Genomic DNA, 27,028 nt, shown 5'->3' with positions numbered 1-27,028 from the left:
TACAGAATTGATTAGAGAGACAGTCCCTGTCCCAGGAGGTTGCTGGGCTCAGACCACACTTGGAACAGGAGGGCCATATGGAGTCGGGCCAAGGAAACTGTTGCAGAACCACCACGTCTTGGTTGTGATAATTCTAAAACCATGCTATCTATTAATCACTCTTAGTAAACAATCAGTAACTATTTGTCAAATGAATAGAGAGATTTCTTTGGAGCGTCTAAAATGTGTGAGGTGCAGATACTGGAAGCCATGATAATCTCCCTTTTGTCATTTAGCACCCCTTGACCAGACCTCACTTTGAGACAGACTGTATTGGAGCTTTAGCATCAGTCCTTCCAATGAATATTTAGGACTGATTTCCTCTAGGATGGACTGGTTGGATCTCCTTGCAGTCCAAGGGACTCTCAAGTGTCTTTTCCAACACCACAGTTCAAAAGCATCAATTCTTCTGTGCTTAGCTTTATTTATAGTCCAACTCTCACATCCGTATCTCACATCTTACACCAAAACAACATTCCCCTTTGAATGTACACATTGTGATATGTTGACTTGAGATTAGTCATAAACATTTTTTAATTGGTAAAGCAGTATCTTTCTTGATATATTTCATTCAGTTTCCTGATTTTTCTGATCTATAGAGTTCCTCTAAAATGTAATTATATTATAATCCTCTTTTATCATTATTTCAGAAAAGTACTCACAGACATATTTTCTAGAAATGTTGAATGGGTGTCCTAGTGGGTGTACCCTTGCTGATTCTTCCAATGTTTTTATCTTAGGATATACCTACTTCTAAGACCTAGTTTAATTTGACTGTAAAATAGTCCTATTTATGCATAAAAACTAACTTACCAACAAAGGATACTTAAAATCTTTAAAATGTGATACAGCTGCAGTGCATCTTTAACCCTACTTCGAAGCTGTGGCAGAACTGGGACAGTCAGTCGGGTGCTAAAGGAGCCCTTGGAGCTAAGTGTGGTCATCATGCTCAGTGCAGGGGTGGCGGTTCTTATGGCATTTATCTCCTTTCCTAAAAACCAGAGGGGGGAACAGTAGAGTCCATGACATTTTTTTCTCAATGTACATTGGTCAAAGCCTTATCTACCTCTGTTGTTGTTCAGTCGCTCAGCCATGTCTGACTTTTTGTGATCCCATGGACTGCAGCATGCCAGGCTTCCCTGTCCTTCACTGTCTCCTGGAGTTTGCTCAAACTCATGTCCATTGAGTCGGTGATGCCATCCAACCATCTCATCCTCTGTCGCCCCCTTCTCCTCCTGCCCTCAATCTTTCCCAGCATCAGGGTCTTTTCCAGTGAGTTGGCTCTTTGCATCAGGTGGCCAAAGTATTGGAGCTTTAGCATCAGTCCTTCCAATGAATATTCAGGGTTGATTTCCTTTAGGATTGACTGGTTTGATCTCCTTGCAGTCCAAGGGACTCTCAAGAGTCTTCTCCAGCACCATAATTTGAAAGCATCAATTCTTCAGTGCTCAGCCTTCTTTATGGTCCAACTCTCACATCCATATGTGACTACTGGAAAAACCATAACTTTGACTGTATGGACCTTTGTTGGCAAAACTAACATGTAGTTCAGTTCAGACTGCCTCTGAACTTAATCTCCATCATGGTGTCCCATAAGTGACTCTAGGCTGGAGGAGATTGAACAAGCACAGTCATGGGTCACTCCTCCCTGCTTCCATCCCTACCCCCACCCTCAGCTCCAGTGGACATATAGTACCAGAACTGCAGTATCAAAAGGGCATGGGATGAATGCCAGTCAAGTTCTTCCACAGAACTGCACAGGGTTATTTAGGTTTGGCCCATTCCTGTTGCTTATTCAAAGGATATGAGTCTTCTTCTGGAAAAGGTGGCCACATGGACAGCTCTGTCCGTAGACTGCCTTGGGATGGCCATCGTCTCCTTGACTGTAGGTGGTTCTTACTGTGCTGGGACCCACACTGACCTGCTGGTCCCAGGCCACTGCTTGTTTGCCACCAACTGCCCACACCCGGGGTGGGTTGGCAAGGCCTTTGTACTGTCTCTTGCTCTCCTTGTTGCTGTCCCCTTTCTGCTCACTTCATTCCTCACTGATGTGTAGTTTAGACGTGGGCGGGGAAAGGACGCTGTTACAGAGTCCAGTGCTTCGACGTCCCCTTTGGAAGGGATAGCCTTGGAACCAAAACCACAGCAGTTCACAGCCCGCTGGGAAAACGAGATTCCTTCTCTGAAGCAAGTGGCAAAGCCGGGACGGTTCATGGTCCTGCTCTAATCGTCCTCTTTGGGAATGCCAATGGACTCACCTGGAGAAACTTGGAAGATAAGTTTGCCCAGAGAAGAAACTATAAATTGTTCAACAAAATGGTTTTATGGTATTTTTGAAGTGTTATTTCCTTATCCAAGTCTCTTATTCTTCATACTCTAATATGGCTGTTTGATCTCTATACACATTTAAAATATAGAGACAGGGTAAAAAAAGGTGGAAAGTAATGGATATTTGTAAACAGTCATTTAAAAAGCACTTTTCTAATGACTGAAAATTTTTAATGTGATAAATTTGCCAAATAGTAAAGAGACACAAAGATAAATTACATTTTTTTTTCAGGCTAATCATTAAGGTGAAAGCTTTAAAAAAAAAAAGTTAGCATTATACAATATGAAAAAGAGAAGCATGGAGGCAGATATCCTTCCAGTGGCCTCAGAAACAAGAGGGCAAATAGGGCCAGTCCGTTGTATAGGGAGCAGATAGAATAGACCATCACACCAGCCACTCAACAGAGTGAGCCCTAATGGAGCCAGGTCCCCACCAACCCAGGTTCTTACTCTCCCTGCACGGCTTGTGAAGACCACTTCCATGGCACCAGGGGACAAGCTGAATCCTGCCCAGATCAGCGTGGCAGCCAGGTGAGGAATCACAGCCACCAGCAGACGTGGGTTGGAAGCCAGCAGAGTTCAGGTGACATGCTGGTATGGTCAGTTGCCCAGAGGCTGAATGACCAGTGCTGCAGATAGTTTCAGAACAGGAACAAGGACCCAACTGGCCCAGAGCAGATCAAGGAGAGCAGAAGGGAATTAGATCTGAGATTGTTTGGAAGGATTCTAGAGCAACACCTGCCATGGGTATCAGCCTCCAAAACCAGAGTAGAAATTCTCCAAAGACAGAAGCTTTCATAAAGCCTTGTGTATTCGTGGACTGTGGCAATGGCCGATGCTTCTGTGTCTTCTTTTGGAAGAGATTGCGTCAGAACTGAAGCCACAGCAATTCCCATTGCTCTGAGAAATCAAACGCCTCCTCCAGGGCACAGCTGCATTAATGCTCAGGCAAGTGGCAAAGCCACGGGGGCCTGTGGTGTCTGTCGTTCATGAATCCTCCTCTGAAAACCACAGGCTTTGCAGCCAGGAGCCAGTCAGCAGTCTCCTGGGATGGCCAGTCAGTTTTAAAGAGTCCAACTTGGCAAATCCTGACTAAAAGTAATAATGCTATTCAAATTCATCCCTTTCTGAGTTTTCTACCTCCCTTTTCTCATTCCTTCTCCTTCTCCACTTTCTCTCTGGCCTATCAGTAGGGGAAGCTGTGTCTGAAGTTCTTAACACTTCCAAAAGGGCTGCTCACCTCAGAGAAGCCGCCTCAGAAGGAGAGAGCCCCCGAGGTTGTCTCAAGCAGCATAGATGACAGCTTCAGGCTTCCCTCTCTCCTCGCGAATGAAACCCACTGGGCCTGGCTGATGCAGCCCAGGTTCTTCAGGGTCTTCACAAGATCCCGGCGGAACCTCTCGCCCACAAAAACATAGAGAACAGGGTTCAGGCAACTGTGGAAAAAGGCCACGGTCTGAGTGACCTGGAAGCAGATGTCAATTTTGATGGAGAGGGCGCAGCTGGAGATGAACATGGCGTAGGCATCGATGGTCTGCACCAGCAGAACACAGTTGTGGGGGAACTGGGACAGGACGAAGACGGTGAGCACAGTGATGGTCACCTTCAGGGCCTTGTGCTTGGAAGACTTCTTGGCCTGGATCAGGGTGTGGATGATGAGGGTGTAGCAGCAAGCCATGACCACGAAGGGGAGGAAGAAGCCCAGGATGACCTTCAGGGTCAAGACGGCCGACTTGAGCTTGGCACTCTTGTCGCTGGAGTAGACCATGGTGCAGATGGCAAGTCCATGCTCCTCCTTGACTTGGCTGTACAGGAGTTCCGGGAGGCAGAGCGCAGCCGCCATCACCCAGACGGTGAAGCAGACCAGCTTGCTGTAGAGGAGCCTCTTCCGCCTCCACATCTGCGCTCTCATGGCCTGCGCGATGGCGATGTACCTGTCCACGCTGATGCACATGATGAGCAGCACGCAGCTGTAGAAGTTCATCTTGTACATGCTGTTGACCACCTTGCACATGAAGGTCTGGAATTTCCACTGGTCAGCGGCGGCAATGGCCCAGAAGGGCAGGGTGGCGAGAAAGAGAAGGTCAGCGATGGCCAAGTTGAGCAGGAACATGTCGGTCATGGTCTTCACTCTCGTGCAGTACCAGTAGACCAGGATGACGAGGCTGTTGCCCACGGCCCCCACGATGAACACGAGCCAGTACAGGGGTGGGAGGAAGTGGCCCGCAAACTGCCTGACGTGGCTTTTCTCACAGAAGTAGTCGGTGAAGTTGCCGTCATACTCCATGAGCGGCGTGCCATCGTAGGCGTAGTCATCTGACAGGTTAGGGATTAGGCTCTGCAAGGAGACACAAGGCGACCCCGGTCAAGGGCTGGCTTTTGGAGGTCCTGTCTGATCGCAAAGGCATGGAGCCCCTGGACCTTCCAACCCCAAAAGGCTGTGAGAAGGCAGAAGAAATGTGTGTGTGGGAAGTAGGAATTCTGAGAGCATCTGCTTAGATTGTAAATGATTTATTTATTCAACAAATGTTTATTAAGCAGATGCTGAAGAGTCAGGTGTGGTTCCCACTCTCGTGGAACTTTCCTCCTCTGGGAACAGACATGCAAGTAAAAGAACAGTCACAGGCCACATGACAGGTGCTCCATCGGGATGGAGAGAGGGTCTCAGGGCCACTGGTGGGCGAACTTAGCCAACTCAGTGGACGAGTCTGACTGTTCCTTCTCCTGTCTACTCTGCGCTCCCTAAAAGGTCCTCAGAGGCTTTCACACTTCTCTGGGTCCAGATTCCCGAGTCCTCTGGAAGCTATGGATCCTCTGTTGAGCAGCAACAGTCACACATGCACCCACTTACACATGTGCACACACATGAGCACACACGCTTATGTATACACCCTCACATACATGCACATACGTAGAAACCAGCATTGGCTATGTGATTTCAGAGTCTCTTATTCAGAATTTGTTAGGAATTTCAAGACAGCAGAGCCTTAAATCAAGCAAGTAACACTTCTAAGCATGAGGCCTTGTGCGACACACCCATGAAGCCAGCCCTCAGAAGCCCTCACATTTACGGACACGTGCACACAAGCGTGCCTACACGAATACACATACATATTCACATGTCCACACCCCCGCACATGCATGCACACATTCAGACACCTGTGCCCACACCCTCACAATGTGCACACAAGCACGCATGCACACACACACATCCTTTGATACAGCTAAGGACTCTCCAGGCATATTTTCAGAGTGATTGAATTCACACACAAAAACCTGGAATTGAATGAATTTTGTCAAGACCACAAGGCCAGCCTGTATCATCGGATGATCAGAGTGCTGGCCATATTTATGACAATGACAGACAGAGGACAAGTTCATGTCCTAGGCTAGGGGAAGCCTGGACACACCTGTCCACCTGTGTCAAGACTTGTAGTCCTACCTGAGTGGTGGGTAAACACCCTTTGGATCTCAGGCACAGGATCCTCTGAAAATCTCCCAGCAAATATAAATGTCAGTTATTTACCAGCTTATTTGCTTCCCTGCTGTCAGAGCCCCGAGTGCATGCCAGACCTGGTGTGGAGTACAGGATATACATGTATTTAACCCTGGACCTTCCAGGTAGGGGTGGGCCCCTCTTCCAGATGAGGGGCAGCTGGCCACCAGGAGGAATTCTGAGGTGGCCAAGCCATTTCTTCGGTCCTCTCTGCTCTCTGGGCCTGGAGACACTGCTCTTGCTGGAGAAGCCACCCACAAAGGCTGTTCTCAGGGTCTGGGCCAGGATGAGACCTAGAGAGAGCACTGTAAGGATCTGAGCACGCCCTGGAGCCCCTGGCCTGAGCACTGGGTGGAGTGAGTTCCCACAGGCTGCGCTGTTTATCCCGGGGACGGTGTCCAGGAGGCTTCTGAGGAGCTCGCTGGGCGCCCCGCCTCCAGGGCCTTAAGGTCCAGCTGTGTCCACTCAAGACCTAGCTCAGGTGTGCATTTGGCACTTACCTATGAAAGAGATGTGAAGCGAGGCTTTCATATTTCCTGAAGGACAAGTGAGAGTTTTTTTTAACTCATGAACCATATGAGTTTTGTGACTGATGAGGATTCCCTTTGTAATTGGGAAGCTCAGTCAAACTGGTAGCCCAAGTATAGTAACCAAGTAAAACCCTTTGACCAGTGCTGCCTAATAGGAATATAAGGCAACTCCTTAATTTTGCATTTTCTAGTAGCCAAGTGAAGTCAAAAGAAATAGGTGGGTCTCACCTTAATAATGTGTTTTATTGAAACCTAGCATGTCTAAAATATTATTTCATTATGTAAGCAATGACTTCCCTGGTGGCTCAGATGGTAAAGTGTCTATCTTCAGTGCAGGAGACTGGGGTTCAATCCCTGGGTCAGGAAGATCTCCTGGAGGAGGAAATGGCAACCCACTCCAGTATTCTTGCCTGGAAAATCCCATGGATGGAGGAACCTGGTAGGCTACAGTCCATGGGGTTGCAAAGAGTCGGACACAACTGAGCGACTTCACTTTCACTTTCTTTCTTTCAAGCCGTGTAAAAGTTACCAAGCTATTTCACATCCTTTTGTTGCATAGACTATTTTTGGACTAAGTGCATCTTACAATCAGGGGACATCTTAGTCGGAGTGACCGCACTTCAAGTGCTTACAGGCCCTACGTGACTTGTGGCTACCGCATTGGACAGGTCAGTTTCAGGCTGAAAACCCAAGTTCTGACTCTTCCTCTTTTCTCGCTGTTCTGTCAATTTGCTCTGACCCTATTTGAATGTATATCCTTTCTCTTCTGTTGTGTGCACTCCGTAACTGCCTCATGCCTGTTTTGGAACATGAGAGGGACCATGGGGCCAGAGTAAAACAGGCTATCATTGCTGCTGGCAAGGGCCCAGTCTCTCTCTGATGGGGCTGACCATTCTCTTCCACATTCTCTTCTTACTGGAACGTCTAGAAGTTCTCTTTCTCAAGGTTTCCCTTGAAACATTTCTTAGCAAACTGTGTTGCTCTTAGACCCTTTTAAAAACATGACATCTTCACCAGCTGGACCACTGCTCACAGCCTGTGGTCCACCATGAGCAGTGGTCTGAGCCAGATCTAGAACCTTCTCCCACTCTGAGGAGCAGCAATCCCTGGGGGTGGGTGGGCCCAGACCTGGCCACGATGGATGGTGTTTGTGTGAAGATCCCGCCATCTTATTCCTTGGCCGACTAAGAGGTCAGCATGCTCACCTTAAGCTTGAGAAGCAGCTCTTTATTTCTTGTTCGTTGGCGATAAATAATGTGATTTGTTCACTCATTCAGCAAGTATTTACTCAGCACAGACTACATGCCAGACAAGGAAACCACTTCCAAAGGACAGTGTTCTTGTCAGTGAACAAGAAGTGGAGCAAACCATGAGAAAGGTCCTTGACTCGCCTGTCATGAAATGGGGGGGGAGGGTGGTCTGCCTGCATGTGGGGCCCTGAACTCCACACCACAGATGTGCCCTAGACAGGGCAGCATCGTGGGATGGCTCTGTTATTTCCAGGGGGCTGCTTAATTGGAGTAGTTATATCATTCAGATAATTTTTAGAATTTTGATCAAGAAGAGAAGTGCCTTATAGTCATAGATCTAAGTGAACAAGAGACTGTCTCACAGCATGCCCAGGGACTGGCCTGGAACTCAGCAGCGTGGGAACTCACCGCCTTCTGCTCACATAGGCTTTGGTTTCTGCCCCGGATGGAGCTTTTAGAGACTCAACAGGTTTTAGAATGATTTTCAGATGTTAGAGACCATCTTACAGAGGAGGGCTTCCTTGATAGCTCAGTTGGTAAAGAATCTGCCTGCAATGCAGGAGACCCCAGTTTGATTCCTGGGATGGGGAAGATCCGCTGGAGAAGGATAGGCTACCCACTCCAGTATTCTTGGGCTTCCCTTGTGGTTCAACTGGTAAAGAATCCACCTGCAATGCGGGAGACCTGGGTTCAATACCTGGGTTGGGAAGATCCCCTGGAGAAGGGAAAGGCTACCCACTCCAGTATTTTTGCCTGGAGAATTCCATGGACTATATAGTCCATGGGGTTGCAAAGAGTTGGACAGGACTGAGTGACTTTCACTATAGAGGAGAAGACAGACCCAAGGAACAGATGGTTCTGACCCAAACCCTCACCCCCTGGGGGACAGTCAAGGCCAGAGCCAGCCCCCTGCCCCTCAGCCCCAAGCTGGGGCACTTGTAGTCCCTCCAGGCCTGGCACCTTGCTCTCCTGATGTTGTCACTGTTATTTGCCGTTTTTTATTTGTTGTTGTTGTTCAGTCACTAATTCATGTCTGCCTTTTCCCAGGCTCCGCTGTCCTTCACTGTCTCCTGGAGTTTTCTCAAACTCATGTCCATTGAGTTGGTGATGCCATCCAACCATCTCATCCTCTGCCGCCCTCTTCTCCTCCTGCCCTCAATCTTTCCCAGCATCAGAGTCTTTTCCAATGAGTTGACTCTTTGCATCAGGTGGCCAAAGTATTGGAGCTTCAGCTTCAGTCCTTCCAGTGAATATTCAGGGTTGATTTCCTTTAGGATTGACTAGTTTGATCTCCTTGCTGTCCAAGGGACTCTCTCTCGAGAGTCTTCTCCAACGCCACAATTCGAAAGCATCAGTTCTTTGTTGCTCAACCCTCTTTATGGTCCAACGCTCATATCTGTACGTGACTGCCGGAAAAACCATAGCTCACAGTGCCCACCCCAAGCCTGAGCCTCAGCGTCTGGGTCCAAGCACCTGAGCTGAGTGGCTGTCAGATCCCCCACCTGCATCCTCCCCCCGCCCATCCCGGAAAGACTGTGGGCACCAGAGGATGCCCTGTGGCTTCCTCTGCCCAGGGCAGCCGGGAACTGCCTCTTGCTGGGGGCAAACCTCAGTGCACAGCAGATAAGGGGCAGGCACTGCCTGCCAGTGCCACTGCCAGGCTCTCCACCCACAGGCCCCGGCTCCTGAGCCCGAGCAGGTGTGTCTTCCTCCCCCTGGGAGCCCTTGGCCCAGAAGCTGCGGCCTAGGCACTGAAGACTCTGCCGCCCCTGGACTCCATGTTCCCTCGGCTTTCCGAGGCCTCCCTCCTGGATACCCTCTGGATACCCTCCCCCAGCTCCAGGCCCCTCTGGAAAGCCCACTGTGGAGGGCCAAGGCCGTATCCTTCCCTGCTCCTTACACCAGGACGCGCAGCTGGAGAGAGGAGACGGGCCCGGGAGGGAAGAGGCGGGAGACAGGCAGGGAGGGAGACTCGGACTGGTGGGAGTGGGCAAGTCCCCGCCTCCGAGGAGGGGAGACTTTCAGCCAGTGAGCCATGTGGACACTTGCCTTCAGGGAGGAACCCAGGGAAGCCGGGACCAAGACCGCCCCCCAGCACTCCTCTTCCTTTGAGCCATTTGACCTTGAACCCTCTGTCCCTTCTCCCAGCTCCAGTTTCCTCATCTGCTAGCTTGGCTCCGCCTTTACTGTGAGATCGAAGGAACATGGCGCCCGGGCTGGTGACTGGCACATGGCCGGTCCCCAAAGAGTGGCCCCAGGAAAGTCATGGCTGTTGACCAAGGTCGTAGCCACAGAGGTCCCGTCTTGTCCCCGTGTAGGGGGCGCCGGACACCTCTTGACCACAAAAGGTCATTATCTGAGTGCCTTTTCTTCCTTTCTGGGGCTGCCTTGCAAATTTCGGATGTTTTTTCCAAGATCCCAAATGATAAAACCGAATGACTGACGTTATCAGCCCTGTTTCCAGCATCAGGGATAAAGAGCAGATTCTGTCTCAGGAGAAACTGCGGTTCTAATTTTGGTCAGAAAAATACTTATTTTGTTACTTCGGCTTTCCAGGTGGCTCTAGTAAAGAACCTGCCTGCCAGTGCAGGAGACATAAGAGACTTAGGTTCGATCCCTGGGTCAGGAAGATCACCTAAACGAGGGCATGGCAACCCCAGGCCCTAGCCTGGAGAATCCCATGGACAGAGGAGCCTGGCAGGCTGCAGTCCATAGGGTTGCAAAGAGTCTAGCACAACCGAAGTGACTTAACATGCACCTTGTTACTTCAGCAGGTCCAAAATAATTGTCTTTTTGTTATTGTTATTGTTGTTATGGGAAACATGATCACATATGCAATACTAAATATCATCAGCATATGATAAATAACTAACTTGACATTAGTGGTGGCAACCACTACTCTCCATAGGTGGGGGGGAACCTACCTATGAAGGACAATTGTCAACTCCACTAAGAATGTTTGACTTCAATACCTACGTGTAAAACCCAGATTCTCCCTTTGAGAAAGCAAAATTAAAATCCTTAGATATTTTTGTGAGAATTTTATATAAGTAAAGCATAGGAATTTTATTTGATTCTATAATTAATTATATTTGGCTATAAAAACATGAATGATTCTCTGGATAATAGCTGTACTCATTTCTGTTAGCCTCTTTCAGAGAAAAATACATCATTATTTGCTTTTTTGTAAAGACTATATAATGTTTGCTAAGAAACACGACTGACATGCCCACCATGGGTCTTTTAAAAGCAAATGAATTCTCCTTTGCCCTCTTTTGTCTGAGTTTCAGAACAGACACATGGGACTAAGCACATTGTAAAGATCATAAAACCCTCACCTATGAGTAAAACCTGAAACAGCCTTCTCCCCTGCCCCCGGCCCCCACACACGGACCCCAGAGCTCTTCCAGAGCTTCGTGTCTGCCGAGCCCTCCGTGATGGGCACAGACCACCTGTCTGGAGCACCGCTCAGCAGAACTCTTGTCCTGGGAAACCACAGAGCACTCCTTCCCCCCACAATGGAGCCCTTCCCACTCCCCGAGAAGAGGCCCCCAAATGCAGTGCATTTCAAGGAGCCCAAGGGTGTGGCCATACTCACTGTGGCTTCTGTGGGGACCATGATGGCTCAGGTCCAGACTTGCTTCTAGAAAGAGAGGGCGAAAATCAGAACGAGGACTGGCTTTTGACCGAACAGTAGCAAGCACCGAGAGATGGAAATAAAGCATTAAATTTGTTTGTTTTCACAAACAACAACAACAAAAAAATGCCAAGCTAGAGTTAGAATCCATGTTATACTGATGGTGAGTTAAATAGATTTCAAATCTAGTCTAGATTTCACAGTCATCTAGGTTGTTAACGTAGAGTTGAAAGAAACCTCTCCTTTAAGAGCACTTGAGAGTTTTGACATCTTCCCAGCATGTCCTTTTTACCTTAACCCTTTTTCTCATAACTCAGCTTCTCTATCAGGTGCCCCTACTCCAATTTTATCCACCAAGTGTCCCCTGAAGACGGCAGGACAGCAGACTTAAAAGACTGCTCCAGCTGACTGCAGAGGGGCCTCTCGGTAAGCAGGTGGCAAGGACCCCAGAGCGAGGTGGCCTCTGCCACATCAGAGTCCCTCGCCAGGAAGGGCCCAGCACCCCAGCACCTCCCTGCATGCTAGGCTTACAAAGTCAGGGCCTGTTTGCTCTGTACCTTGACTTCAGCAGGAAAAGGAAGTCCTACATTTCTTTACCGAAGAAAACATAGTTGTCTCATGCAGAGGGCCTCCAAACTAACTGAGCTAAATCTCCGCTCTTGTTTTCTTGTGTTTTGAATCTCTGCAAGACCCACCCCTCTGTGGCCAAAAAAACAACAGCTCGGTTCCTTTCAAGGAAGGGGTCTGTGCCCGAGTGAGGCATTTCTTCTTATACACCTTCAGTGAGTGTGTTTCCGAGAAACATGTTCAGCCCACACCCCAGGCTTCTGGAAGGAAATTTCTCCCTCATACATCCCACTGTAACCTCTTGGGCTTTTTTTATTCTTGTTTTCATAACACAGCCTCATGACTCCCTGCTTTTGTGAGAGTGTAGTCGTTTTAAAAACTCAGCATGCGAATGGGGGATTGAGATAGACGTATATACACGGCTATGTATAAAATAGACAAGGACTCGTGAGCACTACTCCACGGCGCAGGGGACTCTCCTCCATGCTCTTTCGGTGACCTAAAGGCAGCCTGAAGAAGGGTGGGTATGTATGTATTAACTGGTTCACTTGCTGTACGGCAGGAACAAACACCGTAAAGCAACTCTATTCCAATTAAAAAAAATAAACATCCTAGGTGGGATAGCCACTATGGAAACCCATTAAACACACATCATGTGGTATCTGCCTAAGAAAAATGCAGGCTTATATCCATACAAAGACTACTATATGAATGTTCATGGCAGCTTTGTTTGTAATAGCCAACAACTTGAAACAGCTCAACTGTCCTCCAAGTAGAGTAAATAAGTCGCCGTGGAATATCCATGCAGTGAATTTGGAACAGCTGCTGATACAGCAATTTGGATAAATTTCAAAATAACCCAGAAAAAGTGCATACTGTGTGATTCCACTTACATACAGTTCTAAGGAATGGGAACTAATCAATAGTGACAGAAAGCAGACCAGTGATTTCCTGGAGAGAGAGAGAAGGGCAGGGCAAGAGGACAGGAAGGGACAAGAGCAGGCCAAGAAGCCCCTGGGGTGAGCGGTGTGTTCACTGAAAGGATAGTGTGGTGCTCATGGGGGTGCACGTATGTCAGAACTTGGATTCTGTACTTCAGACATTTGCAGTGCTGGTACTGATCTCAGTAAAGTGGTTAAAGTAAAGAAGAAAAACAGCAAGATCTGATGAAAGCTTCCTCGTTTCTGTCCCTCTTCAGAGTCATATCAGGCCGTTAGCAGGTGGGGGAAAGACACCCAGGACTTCCTCCTTGCAGCCTTCCTGCAGTAGCTCCTCCACAGTGCCTTGAAGTGCCTTGGGCTGTTCGGTGGGAATTGAGGGCTCAGTATGAACTCATGGCTTTTAGGGTTAGAAGAGATTAAGCAGATGATGTTTGATAGATCAGTCAATCGATTGATAGATACAGAGAAGTTTGTGTGGATGTGTTTTGTTCAGTCACTTCAGTCATGGCCGACTCTTTTTTGCGACCCCATGGACTGTAGCCCACCAAACTCCTCTGTCTATGGGATTCTCCAGGCAAGAATGGATACTAGAGTGGGTTGCCATTTCCTCCTCCTTCAGGGGATCTTCCTGACCCAGGGATCGAACCCACGTCTCCTGCATCTCCTGCATTGCAGGCGGATTCTTTACCCACTGCGCCACATGTGTTACGTATTTTAGCATATTTCCTGACTGTCTGCTGAGACGACCTAAAAGCAAGGACACACAGTATAATGACCATCTGGTGCCCAGCTCTTCATTTCTAAATACCTTTCTTCCTAACAAGGAACCAAGACCCCATGGAGAAATGCCTGATTCCGGAGTTAGGGCAGGGAAACTGGAAGATGAACTCGGGACTGATTCTAACCCAGAAAGCAAGTGCTTAAAGGCATTGAGGACTCGTCAAAGGACAGAGGCACCAACTTGATAGGGTTCCACTAGCCAAATCTGAGGCAATTTGAGCATTAAATTAAATAATTATGGCAGTCATTATAGCACATTCAATTAAATAAGGATCCGTGGATCCATATTAAGAGAAATAAATGAGAAAACTAAGCTCTCCTTATGGTGCCAACTAATAAGTACAGAGGATTACTGTAATTAGAAAATCACCAATGGATGATGAAATTAGCAGGTGAACATTTGATAAGAAATTTACTTAGTTTCAAAGGATCTCCCCTCAAATTACATATTGCCCCATTGACTTTATGATTTTTTTCTCTTATGCTCTGAAACAAATCTTTGTAAAAAGTTGCCTAGTTAAGATGGAACAATCTCAACTCATCTAATTTAATTTTAATACATCCTGGGGAATAGGGAGCTAGTTTCTAAGACATTTGTTAGAAAACACTTCATATATTTCTAGTATCTATGTAGCCCCAGACTCTTTGTGATCCCATGTCTCCTCCTTTTAACTTGTATAAAAAGACTAAATATTAACCAGATAATATCTGAGAAAACAAATTCCCAAGGGAGGAGGCCACACGAAGAGGAAAGAATGGATTTGGTTATAGCTAGTTATAGGTTGAAAATAAGGATTGATGGTAATGAAGCTGGTGAGAGTTTGAGGGCAGGGCCTCCACACAGCAGTGGGGAGTGTACATTTGTGTGACTTTTTCGGAGGATTAAACCCTGTCTGTCAAAACGCACAGAGCACATCAGCTCTGACTCAGCTGTTCGTCTGCTGGGAACACGCCCTCCCAGCACGGACTCCCGCGGACAGACAGAAGGGTGGATGGACAGGCTTCCCTGGTGGCCCTGGTGGTAAGGAGTTTACCTGCAAGGCAGGAGACCCGGGTTCCATTTCTGCGTCAGGAAGATCCCCTGGAGAAGGGAATGGCTACCCACTCCAGTATCCTTGCCTGGAGAATCCCATGGACAGAGGAGTCTGGTGGGCTACAAGTCCATGGGGTCGCACAGAGTCAGACATGACTGAGCAACTAACACAAAGGATCCTGTATGTTGCTTCCCTGCCCCCCGCCCCCCAGAATCAAAAACACTAAAAGCAACATATGTGTCCAGCAGTAGGTAATATTCTGATACACTCATTCAATAAACTGCATGTAGCCAATAAATAGAATAAATTAGACCTCACACTGATACAAGGAGGTCACCAAGATTTTTAGGTATACACATGGAAAACGTAGAAGATTATGATGCCTGATCTTTTAAAAAAATATATAAAAGGTTACACACTTGATGGCTGTCAGTACTGAAGTGTTTTCTGGAAGGAGATTAAACAAGGATGACCAGTGGAAAGTGAGACTTTCATTTTTTTCCTTTAGGTTTTGTAACCTATTTACATATTCTACTTTGTATACAACATTTTATTTTAAGGGCTGTCATAAAAATAACTTGTCAGCTTAAAAAAAGAAAAAAAGCCCCAGTGCTCTGCGTCCTGTACGCCTGTTTGCAAAAGTTGTCCATAGGAGGAACTTAGCCCTGGAAGAATAAATTTAGCAAGTAAATTCACTGTGGCTACTATTGGCAACTTTGGAATCCTACACTGGCTCTCTGTAAAGGTTTATCTTCCTTCTGTTATAAAGGTGCTTTGGGCTCATAGAAGATTTGGAGAGAGCCCAAGGGTGAAAATGAAAATGAAAAATACTCCTCCCTAGACCCACCACCTAAAGACCCCAGCTCGAGCCTTTCCATCTGTTCCTCCTGCCCTTTGTCACACAGTTTTCATCTGTATTATTCCACAAACTGCAGAAGTGTCAGAACTTGCTTTCATTTTCTTCTGACCCCTGAGAAGGAGAGAAAAAGAGAAGGGGAAAACCCACAAGTGACAAAACACACTGGAAGCAAGGGACCTCGCAACCGTCTTTTGGGGGAACACAAGGGCTGGGCTCGGTGCCACCCCAGGTCCCCCCGGGCCCCGCCGCTCCATGAGGCCTCGCTGGGGTGCGGGAGCCACCCCGTCCGTGTACAAAGCCTGCTTGCGTGGAGTCTCCGGTGGAGTGAGGTGGGGGTGCACGCCGGCCCCCATCTGCTCCCTGGCCCATCCTTTGCTGCCTTGGGACCTTAGCATGGAGCGACCTGCCCTCCCCCAGCCTCAGTTTCCTTGTCTGTAAAATGGACGTGATCGCCCAGCCTACTCTGAAGGCTTGTTTCCAGGGCCGGGTGCAGTGCTATGTGTTAAGGCTCTTAGCGGGATGCAGAGAACTCTGCAATGATGGGGAAGCAGTCTTCACCCCACAGCTCATTTACACAATGCGCCTGGACTTTCTTGGCTTAAATACTGTGCAAGACATGATCCATGTCTTCAAGAAGCTCACATTCAAGTACAGTGGATACGTCATGGCAGCAAATACCAATAATGGGAAATGCTATGAGATGATTTTGGAATTGGGAGAAGGAAGCCGAGTCCCCAGCACTGGGGAAAATCCAGGAGGGCTTCATTGAGAAGGCAACAATTTTTCTAGCTCTTGTAGGCTGAAGAGGGCTTCCCAAGTGGTGCTAGTGGTAAAGAACCCACCTGCCAATGCAGAAGACACAGAGAACTGGGTTCGATCCCTGGGTCGGGAAGATCCCCTGGAGAAGGGCATGGCAACCCTCTCCAGTATTCTTGCCTGGAGAATTCTGTGGACAGAGGAACCTGGTGGGCTGCAGTCCATGGGGTTGCAAAGAGTCAGACACGACAGAAGCAACTTAGCATGCACACATGTAGGCTGAAGAGCATGAGGGCATTCAGTGAAGGGAGAAAACGTGACTCCAGGTCAGGGGAAACGTAGAAGATGTCCACAAAGGTATGAGTGCCAGAAAGCAGCAAGTATGTGCAGGGTCCCGAGAAGGAGGGAGCTGCTCGTCTCTAAGAGTGGAAAGTGCCTATTAGAGAGGTTAGCCTGGAATCCACTAATATCTATCATTTTTCTATTCTCTGCTGTCCTTCAAGGTAACCAGCGTGAGAATCCACAAAGAGTTACTCATAGTAGCCCCAGTAAACTGGATACCGATACTAAAGTGAGTCAGGAAAGCAGGTCCTGACTTTGATCTTTGTCCAACTTGCCACATGGAAGTTGAATCACCTCTTGCTTTTTGTTTTTGTTTGGAAGCTCAGCTTTTTCACGTTGCATGACAGCAGGGACTCAGCTGTCCCTCAGCCTGTCTGCTGCCCCCGCCTGGGTGAGGTTCGCGCCCCTCGCGGGGCAGGCACTGCGCCGGGCTCGGGGGCTGTGAGAGAGGGGCATGCGAGGGGGCCTCAGAGCAGATGGACAGGTACTCCGAAAGATAGGCTGTCAGGCGCCAGATGCTGAAATGGCAGGTGAACTTGGGTTTGTTGGGTGAGGGGAGGGAGGAGCAGGCCTCGCCCACTGGTGGCTGCCCGGCATCCCCGCCCGCACCCAGCAGCTGGCCGCCCACAGAGGGTCCAGGGAGCCACAGCCAGCTAGGAGCTGATGAGGACGAGTATGTTGACAGGGCAAAGCAGTGATCAGTGAGGAGTCACTTAAAATAGAGCAGCTTTACTTTTATCTGATTGTAGAGGACTATATTCACAGTGAAGAAAAAATAATCCCCCAAAGCAAACATGTATAATGAAGAAAATAAAATCTCCCCCAAACACCCCTTTCCTAGGATGGTCAGTGTTAACCTTCTGAGATGCTGTCTTTTAGACATTCTAACACAATCCCACATACGTACAATACACACATAACCCGTAAAGGAAAGGAAATCAGACTACCCAAAGCGTTTTCTGTCTCGCTGTCTAGTTAACCGTCTCTCACGGACCACTTTTAATGCCAGTTCAGTGTGAGGTTATGTCACCAGATTGAGTGGCTGCCAAGTGTTCCACTCTCTGGATTCTATATGATTCATTTAAGCAGTCACCTCTTGGTGCAGAGTTCACTTGTTTCCAGTTTTTCGCCGCTACAGAGAATGCTGCCAAAAACACAATTTACCTGGGACAGCCCCTCAGACCCAGGGACCTCATCGGGGCTTCACTCTCCCAGCCCCGGTCTACCTTCTTGTCACACGTCCCCCACTCTTGCTTCTCCCTCCTTCAAGGAACAGATCACTGAACAGACTGTCTTGAACCCGAGCCTCACACGTGTGGGTGGGAGGCAGTCTTATTACTCACCCTGGAAGCCTGGGCAAGGCACCCACCTGATTCACCTCCGCCTCCTTGGCAGCTTCTGGCCAAGTGCTCACGGCCACTGAGCAAACGAGTGTGTTTTAGAAGCTATCGTTGCAGCACACGACTGAGGACCCAGCGCCCCTGGGTGGGGAGGAGGAGGAAGGTGATACGGGGGAGGGCAGCGAGCGAGGCTCCTGGAGGAGGCAGCCTTGCTGGCTCTGGGGAAGGGCCTGGCTTGCTCTCTGCCTGGGACGAGGGGCAAGCCTTCTGTGAGCTCTGAGCAGGCTGCTCCCCGTAGTAAACACCAGAGAGGAAGCCAGGCCACCCCTGCCTGAGTTGTCACTGGTGGGGTGGCCAGGAGGGTGGGGAGAGGGCAGTCACCAGCTGCAGCTTCCAGCAATCAGCAGAGTTGGTGATGTGCAACCAGAACTGAAAAGCCAAGAGTGCTGGGCTAAGGGAAAACCGTCTTCTCTGCAGATGCTCAGACAAGCTGGTTGTCTGACAGCCCTTTCTTTTCCTAGACAGCATGGCTCCTTTCAGGGAATGGGGAGGTGGAGAGTCCCATCGGGAGCAGGCTGGCCCAAGTATACCTTTCTAAGGTCTCACTGTCTGGACAGGCCTGTGAGGGGTGGTTATCACCCCTGCCCCCTGCCCTGAGCATCGCGGTGTGACCCATTAGACCTTAGAAATACCTAAACCCATACAGCTGTGCTAATACCATGGCTCCTATGGTGCCACAGCTAAGAGTCACATCTGCCTGTTTAAATTCAAATTAATTACAATGTGACTAGTTCCTGAGTCAAGTAGCCACAATTCAGGTGCTTGACAGCCGTGTGTGGCCGTGGCTACCGTGGTAGACGGCACAGGTGAGGAGCAGGCCCATCATCTCTGAAAGTTCCATCAGATGGCAATGCCACCTTCGAAGGTCATGTATGAGACACAGGCATCTGGGAATGCAGGGAGTGTTGGAGAGCCAGGAACCCCTTAAAACTGAGGTCAAACACAGTAAGATTTTATTCTGGTGGATAGTGGTCTGATGTGACCACTATCCATGAGATATGTCAACATCAGTGATGCATTTCATCTTACTGATCATGGGTGTTCAGGTGACATTTTGAAAAATGCCTAAACAAATATGTTATATTTTTAATGAAGTCACACGTGCAAGTCTTCACCGGCCGCAGCAGCTACGGTGGGGCCTTCGAACGCGACACAGTTGCACCTCTCTGGGTCCAAGGGTCAGGCACCATGCCTGATATTTGTGGGGCATTTGGGGAATAATTGTGAAAGAGAAGCTGCAGTCAACAGCCTCTGATGTCCAGAACAGAGAAAAGACTCCAGTTAATTCTTTTGTCATTATGGCAAAGACTCTTTTTTTTTTTTTTTTTCAGATTTGTTCTGGGGAGAAAGTCTCACTGCAGTGAGACTGAGTTCACCTATTCAGTGTATTATATATCATCCTGTGGCCTTCGCAGTGTTCTTCCAGGCACAGGACCCATTCATCACAGCCACTATCAGTTCCTACAGAGCAAAGCCATGCAGAAGATGCAGCTGGGTTTATTATCTAAATGGGAAGGCCAACAAGTAGCCCATATGAAACGTACAGCGCAGTGAGCAGTAAGAATGAAAGCAGTGGCTGATTCAGCAGCCTTGAGGGAGCTGTGAATTCCCTAACCTCGTCCACATTCATTGAGCATTGTGTCTAAAACGGGGCCTGACTGAGAATCGGCTGAACACCATGGCCTTTCACTTCTCCCTTGGAGTTGGCAAATGATGACAGAGAAGGAAGGGGCCCCCCACCTGATTTCTGGGAGTCTTGGCAGAGGGAGCGGTGATGTTGCTCTCGCTTGTTTGCTTGGGACCTGGGAAAGCTTCCAGGAGGCTGAGCCGTGCACTACAAGGGCAAACGCCCTGGGCAAGGAAGAGGGCTGTGCTTTCTACCTCCTCTTGACTCGGGCTGCTTGCCCACCACGTAGCTGGTGAGTCTGGTGGGAAGAGGGGCATTGGGGGCGGTGGTCAGGGAAGAAGAGACGGGGTCAGTGTGCTGCTGTTGGAAGAATTCTCTCTTCTGTGTGGCCCCGGCCCCACCCCCGCCCCCGCGGTCCACGTGTTCTGGAAGTCGGTCCAGAAGTTCTAGGTGAGCCACTTTGGAATTCCCAGGTTTTCCCTGGGTTGCAGAGGAGGCTGGGATGATGAGGCCAGGGAGGCAGGAAGATGCGAGGGGGCAGTAGGGAGAACTTCTGGTATCTCCAGTAAGCCTGGGACAAGTGGGATTCCTTTTGCTGTCACTCAGTTTGGTTTCATTCCTCAGAGGGGACTCCCCATTCTTTTGTTTTCTTTGCTGTGTTTCTCTCTCTCTGCAGGTAAAATTCGGAGCTGGGTGATCATGGGCCGTTGCCGGCTCCCTTTTGCAACAGGATTTTTCTCTCTGCGTTCTCACCTAGATGAGTTCTAGAGGGAAGGGGGTGGGTGCAGGCCCTCTGTCCCGGGGCTTGGGACTGCACCTGGAGTTGAAGGTCAGTGAGGGCCTAATTGTGAAATGAAATCTGTGGCCCACAGTGTCTCAGGTCTACCTCAGAGGAAAGGCCCAAGGTGACTTCGTCACAGGGGCCAGTGGGAGAGCCACGTCTGGATTCCCTCTTGTTTATCCCCACATTCCGAGTGTCTAGCACAGTCTCTGGCAGAGAATAAATGAGTTTTGCTTCAGTCCTCTGCTTCCCAAGGTCTCCAAATCTAAGGCTAGGTTTGTAATCTTGCTCTTCTTCCTGAATCTTTGTTATGTATTAGGAAAGTCATCTTCCAGAAGCACACTGGGGTCTTTGGAAGAAGGCAGTGCTAGATTTCCACTCCTCCTTGATTCAGGCCTTATCATCCCTTGGGAAGTCCAAAGTGTCTTGAAGGTGTTGGCAATCATTTGGTGGTGAGGGTCTGACTAGTGTGGGTACAAAGAGTTCAGGGATAAACTTCCAAGGAGTAAAGTTCATAAGGATTTTCTTCCCCCACTAACTCTGTGAGCACAGGACCACGAGGTCTTGGCATAGCTGCAATTCAGCAGCATGTTCTAAGAGTCTATTAATCATCTCTTGGCTACATTAATGAAAAACAAGCCTCATCCAAGTGCCGGGGGTCTAGAGCGGGGCCACGCGTTGGCGCTTTCTACGGGGTGGTGGGAACGACAGCCTCTGTCTGCCCTGTTCATGGCCCAGCTGCCACCACGAGGAGCAGTGAGCACGCGAGCTGTGCTTAGTGTGACTCAGAAATTTATTTCTCTAAATTTTATTTAATTGCAATTGGCTTGAATTTAGAGAACCCCTTCAAGACGCTCTGAACTTCCCAAGGGAGGATAACAGCTAAATCAAGGAAGAGTGGAAATCTATCATTGTCCTCTTCCAAAGACCCCACTGTGCGTTTGGAATGTCTTTCCTAATATGTATCAAAGATTCCGGAAGAAGAGCAGGATTACACACAGCCAGTGGCCACCATGGTGCACAGTGTAGGTCTAGACTGACCCCCATTTCAGCAGCTGATATCTGTGTCATAGGACGAGACTTAGGATGGCTGACTCCACAGTTCATGGCGGGGGACACTTCCCGAGGACAGAGGGGCTTGAAGAAGGGCTCCTCCCTCCTAAGGAGGCTTAAAGTCAGTGCAGACTTTCCAGGATAACTACAGATTTTTCTTTTTTTTTTTTTTTTTAACTTTTTTTGGAGTATAGTTGCTTTCCAGTGTTGTGTTAGATTCTTTAAATTCTTTGTGTTTTGTGGTTAGCACTTAAAACCATGAAAGGAGAGGAAGGAGGAAAGAAGTAGCCATTCTTGCTAATATCAGTTCTCATGAATAGCCACTGAAGGTTGGGAAGTGACCCAAGAGATGATTGTCAGAGGCAGAGGGTGGGGGAAAGAGTGGTCCACACCGTGCCCAGCAGTTGGAATGAAAGGGATGAGAGAGACATGCTGGGTGACCCATGGGAATTGGCAGTGGTGGGAGGTTGCAGAATGGGGGAGCAAAATCATTCAGAGGCTCTGGGAAGACTTGGGTGCCCGTAATAAAAATGAGATATGAGGAATGGTGTTGGTTTTATAAGGCGGTGGTACATTTAGCATTGGTGTGATATGGTTAAGGTATTGAAATGAAGGTCTCTGAAACCTGGAGGAGGTCAAGAGTTCATTGCGTGGCTGCCAGGTTCTTGCAGAAAATATGCGCAACTTATAAGGGAAAATAAACGTCATGCACACCTTCTGAGGTTTTATGCTCGCAGCGTGTGAATCATGAGACCAGTTGCAGGATTTGTTACATTATTCACACTGTCTGTTTATGATAAAACATCAGTCCTTCTGCTCTGACGTGCCTTTTCTCACTGGAAGGTCTCATTTGAGTCCTTCATTCAACATCTGTTTGCCAAGTTCCTGCTCTGTGCCAGCGCTGATCTAAAAGCTAGGGATAGGGCAGTACACAAGACCAAAAATACCAAGTTAAATGGCAGAAAATTAAAGCAGAGAGACAGTGGAGTGACCGAGGGGGCATCTCACACCTGGTGGTTAGGAGGGGCTTACTCAAGAGGTGGCATTTAGGACCTGGGTTATAAATTCCCACAAGCCGAAGATTGGGGTAACCATTCCCAGCCCAGGGAACAGGAAGTAGGAAGAGCTGGGCATGTCCAAGGAAGAGAAGAACATTCTCGGGGACAGAGAGGGGTGAGGCAGCTGGGGAAATGGGAGGCGCCTGGTGGGGTGGGCACCTGAGGCCCAGGTCCGTGGTGTTGACCTGATGCCCACTGTGGTGGAGGCCACTGAAGGGGTCTGTGTAGGCATTCCTAAGAGATCACTGCTGTGTGGGAAACTTCAGGGAAAAACCAGCAGAGCCTCGTGGTTTCTTTGCAGGCTCGCTCGGCGTGAACTCCTGCTGGATGGACCAGCTCACTGAGTCTACCTCCCCTTGGCTGGGCCACCGCCGGCTGCAGAACCCTCAGCACTGCCTGGCTCTGTCCCTCCATCCACTTCTGCCTCCAGGGAGGCTTCTGGGCACTTAGGGCCCAATAGCCCAGAGTGAGGGGGGGCACCATGCTGCTGTCAGGGAACCTTTGCAGTGATGAGGACAGCTACGCAGCAAGATTGCTGACAAGCTTTATAAAGGACAAGCAGACATACTTTGCAGTTGTCGGTTCACAGCAAAGTTGAACAGAAGGTACACCGAGTTCCCACACATCCCCTTGTTGCTTCCCCACCCATATCCTGCCCCACACTGGTGTGTTTATAACAACCGATGAATCTACGTCAATGCATCATCATCACCCAAAGTCCATGAAGGGTCACTCGTGGTGTTGGGCATTCCCTGGGTTTTGACAGATGTATAGTGACGTGTGTCCACCATTATAGAGTCATTCAGAATAGTTTCTCTGCCTTAAAAATCCTCTCTGCTCCACCTATTCATCTTTCTCTCCCCTCTAACCTCTGGCAGCTAGTGATCTCTTTATTGTCTCCATAGTTTTGCCTTTCCAGAATGTCGTATGGTTGGACTCATCCAGCATATAGCCTTTTTAGATTGGCTTCTTTCATTTTGTAATATTCATCTAAGTTCCTCCATGTCTTTTCATGACTTGACAACTTCTTTCTTGCAATATTCCTTGTCATTCACCTACTAAAGACCCCCTTGGTTGCTTTCAGGTTTTGGCAATTATAAGCATTCATGTGAGGTTTTTGTGTAGACACAAATTTTGAGCTCTTTTGGGTAAATACCACGGAGTTCGGTTACTGGATCGTATGGTAAGACTATGTGTGGTCTGGTAGGAACCTTCCAAGGTGTCTGTACGTTTTGCATTCCTACCAGTAGTGGATAAGAATTTCTAAAGCTTCACATCCTTGCCAGCATTTAAAGATTTTGGCCATTCGCATAGCTCTATGGTGGAGAAGGCAGTGGCACCCCACTCCAATACTCTTGCCTGAAGAATCCCATGGACGGAGGAGCCTGGTAGGCTACAGTCCATGGTGTTGCAAAGAGTTGGACACGACTGAGCGACTTCACTTTCAGTCTTCACTTTGATGCATTGGAGAAGGAAATGGCAACCCACTCCAGGGTTCTTGCCTGGAGAATCCCAGGGACAGAGGAGCCTGGTGGGCTGCCGTCTATGGGGTTGTACAGAGTCAGACACGACTGAAGCAACTTAGCAGCAGCAGCATAGCTCTATGGTCATATCTTACTGTTTATTTAAATTTGCGTTTCCTTGATGACATACGATAAAGAGCTTTTCATAAGATTGTTCATATCTTTTCATGTGATTGTTTGCCATCTTTGTATCTTTTTGGTGAGGTGTCTGTTAAGGCCTTTGGCCCATTTTTTAAAAATCAGGTTGTTTTTCATTGGTGAGTTTTAAGCGTGCTTTGTATATTTTGGATAACAGTCGTTGACCAAGTATGTCTTCTGCAAATGCATTCTCCCAGTCTATGACTTGTCTTCTCAGTCTCTTGACATTTTCTTTTGCAGAGCAGTTTTTAGTGAAGTCTAGCTTTTCAGTTCTTTCTTTCATGGCTTGCCCCTTTGGTGTTATATCTAAAAAGTCATCTGCCCAAGGTCATCTAGGCTTTCTAGTGTTGTCTCCTGGGAGTTTTGTGTTTTACATTTAGATCAAAGATCCATTTTGAGTTGAATTTTGTGAAGGGTGTAAAGCCTGTGTCTGGATTCATTTTTGGCACATTTACGTCCTGTTGTTCCTGCACCATTTGTTGAAAAGACTATCTCTGTCATTTTCCATTGTGTTTCCTTTGCTCCTTTGTCCAAGACCAGTTGACGGTATTTATGGGGGTCTTTTTTCTGAGCTCTCCTTTCTGTCCCATTGATCTGTTTGTCTCTTCTTTAACCAATTCTACATTATCTTGATTACTCTAAAGGCTTTTTTAACTTGGAGGCTTTTTGTGACACTGAAAAATCAGTCCATTAAACTTTCAACTCTTTTCCTGTAAGAAATGTAAATAAAAAATAGATCCCTCTTCCCCAGCCTCATCCTCCTGTCAGTTTTCTCTGTGATGTTGATCCTCACTGTGTCCCTGAGCCCACACTGCGTTGATACTTGCTAATTTTTTCAGAAGCTTGAAGCTGGTGTTTTTTAAAAGTCAGAAATTTTCCACAGCTTTAAAATAGCTGTGTCAAAATGTCCCCAGTTTCAAAATGGCCACATCAGAGCAACCGCATCAAAGCTCGACTCTCTATCATGGAGGCCCAGAGAAGCACTTCTCCGTGGGGGGCTGTTGGCCTGAGGCCTCCAGTCTGGTGCTTTCTCTGTAGAGTCTCTCACATGCCGACCACACAGACACCGAGTATCTACCTGCTGGACGGAGAGAAACATGAATTAAGACCCCATCCCAGGCTTCAGATTGGTCACAGGTTTCCTTCCGAGAAGTAACAACCTGCTTTTCAACATCAGCCACATTTGAAAAAATATGTCCCCAAAACAATGTGTAGCAGCTTTCCCAAACTTGAGTCTTGTGGCCTAGAGGTGTGAGTGAGTATTTAGCACAAAGCAAATTTGCAAAACAGGCAAACAGCACATCCAAGGTTCTGAGGCATCTGCGGGAAAGACCTGCTTGCAATCTTTTCAACTTGGAAACTGTTATTCAGTACCTAGGCTGTGGGACCTGGCACCCCCATTCCTTCCCCTCACACTTGTTTGATGAGGCCTTTCCCCCCACATTCAAGATGACTCCAGAGGGAGACATCTGCTCTCTGGACTCCCACCGTCCTGCATGCAGGGGGCTCTGCCAAGAGACTGGAGATAAGCCCCCTTCCACTCTGCAGTCCTGCGGGTTGCTCTGTGATGAGCTGCCCTTCCTTTCTGTTGGCCTCAAAGATTCAGCTCACTTCTCTTTTTGTTTTAACTTACTGTTGACTTAATATCTTGACCTTCCTCCATCCCTGGGAATGGTCATGGAAGAGGGTGAAAGTTGTCTCCCACTAGAACAAGGTTGGGATGACCGCCATGCCTATGTGACCTGGGGCAAGAGACTTCCCTTCTTTCTGAAATGTGGTGACAGTACCCCACCATGGCCCCCCAGCTGCTGTGAGGATAAAAAAGAGCTAGTATAAAATAGGAGCCGAGAGGGGTCTAGCACTTAGCACGTGCTCAGCGAGCAGTGCTTTCTAGTGAAGGTACTTGACGTCACAGCCATGTCTGAGGTCTGTCCAGTTCTATATTTATTTACAGGGTGGCCTTTGTCTCAAAGCCTCAGTTAACTCTTTTGTAAGACAGGATGTTGGTATCTATTCTGTAAAGTTGCTATCAATGTTGCTATCTGAGAGCTTGGCATTTGGGAGGCACCAAACCAAAAACACTGGCTCTTCTTGTGATAAACAATTTCTCTTCTAAACACTGCAGAGAAATCTGTTAAATGACAATGCAGGACTTACTGACCAAATTCAACCCACTTAACGGGCTTGCTTCGCTATCTCACCCTGGGTCCCCTTCCTAATAACATTTCTTCTTAATGGTTCCAAGGCCTCTGAGGGCTTTCTCAGGGGAGAATGGCTCTGACATTCTCTTGACTGAGACTCTCCACTCTTCTCCAGAGAAAAAGGAAATAAATAAATGTCCTGAGCCCCGAGTTGTGCCAAGAGCTTTACAACATCATCTTATCTAAATCCCATAGAAGGCTACAAGATAAAGTGTGATGTCCTTTTTAAATATAAGGAAGCTGAGTCTTTGAGGAGCTAACCAAGTTTCCCAAGAAGGGCTCTAAAGGAAATAAGGAAGATGTGTCAGTTAGCTATTGCTGCGTGAGGAACCGCTGCATAATTTAGTGGCTTAAAGCGACGATTGTTACTTAACTCGTGATTCTGTAAGTTGCAGTGTAAGCTGGGCTCTGACGGCCAGTTCTTCTCATCCCAGGAAACCTCAGAAAACTTGAGCTGGGTCTACTCATGTGTCTGTGGTCAGCTAACAGGTTGATGAGGGGCTGGCTGGCTAGGATGAACTCAGGTGTCCCATCCTCCACCTGAGTCACCTGGGTTTGTGCACACGCTGATGGTTAGGTTCTGAGAGAGAGCGAGGGAAGGAGGGAAGAAGAGCAGGAGGGAGGGAAGGCGAGAGGGAGCATTTGGGAGCAGAAGGACACAAGGCCTCTGGGGATCTGCGCGCAGAGC

General features: G+C 48.2%; 2 protein-coding genes across 6 annotated transcripts in view; one reads left to right on the top strand and one right to left on the bottom strand.

Annotated features, from left to right (window-relative positions):
- The window catches only part of LZTFL1 (leucine zipper transcription factor like 1), an 80,964-nt gene that overhangs the window by 5,038 nt on the left and 48,898 nt on the right, over nucleotides 1-27,028 (top strand). Inside the window, exon 1 of one of the 3 annotated variants that reach the window (XM_070463398.1) lies at nucleotides 19,796-19,878. The exons of 1 other annotated variant lie outside the window; for it this stretch is intronic. The gene's annotated coding sequence lies outside the window, so the exon portion shown is untranslated. Of the gene's footprint in view, nucleotides 1-19,795; nucleotides 19,879-19,935; nucleotides 20,037-27,028 lie in introns of those variants that run through there. One more of the 3 variants, XM_070463399.1, reaches the window with a different exon arrangement.
- Nucleotides 444-18,179, bottom strand: CCR9 (C-C motif chemokine receptor 9). Of its 3 annotated transcripts, none has more exons than XM_020916134.2 (3): nucleotides 17,929-18,179; nucleotides 11,242-11,286; nucleotides 444-4,705 (listed from the first exon to the last, which is right to left on the bottom strand). In XM_020916134.2, the coding sequence occupies exons 2-3, from the start codon at nucleotides 11,260-11,262 to the stop codon at nucleotides 3,623-3,625; spliced, it is 1,104 nt and encodes a 367-aa protein (XP_020771793.1). In that variant the 5' UTR covers nucleotides 11,263-11,286; nucleotides 17,929-18,179; the 3' UTR covers nucleotides 444-3,622. The 3 variants fall into 3 exon arrangements, with proteins under 3 accessions (XP_020771793.1, XP_070319395.1, XP_070319394.1); XM_070463294.1 differs by lacking the exon at nucleotides 17,929-18,179 and adding an exon at nucleotides 11,838-11,980; XM_070463293.1 differs by lacking the exon at nucleotides 17,929-18,179 and adding an exon at nucleotides 11,573-11,784.

Source organism: Odocoileus virginianus, unplaced genomic scaffold (genome assembly GCF_023699985.2).
Source record: "Odocoileus virginianus isolate 20LAN1187 ecotype Illinois unplaced genomic scaffold, Ovbor_1.2 Unplaced_Contig_2, whole genome shotgun sequence".
Taxonomy (NCBI): Eukaryota; Metazoa; Chordata; class Mammalia; order Artiodactyla; family Cervidae; genus Odocoileus; species Odocoileus virginianus.
Note: the sequence above shows the minus strand (reverse complement) of the source record. Positions and strands in the feature narration are given on the sequence as shown.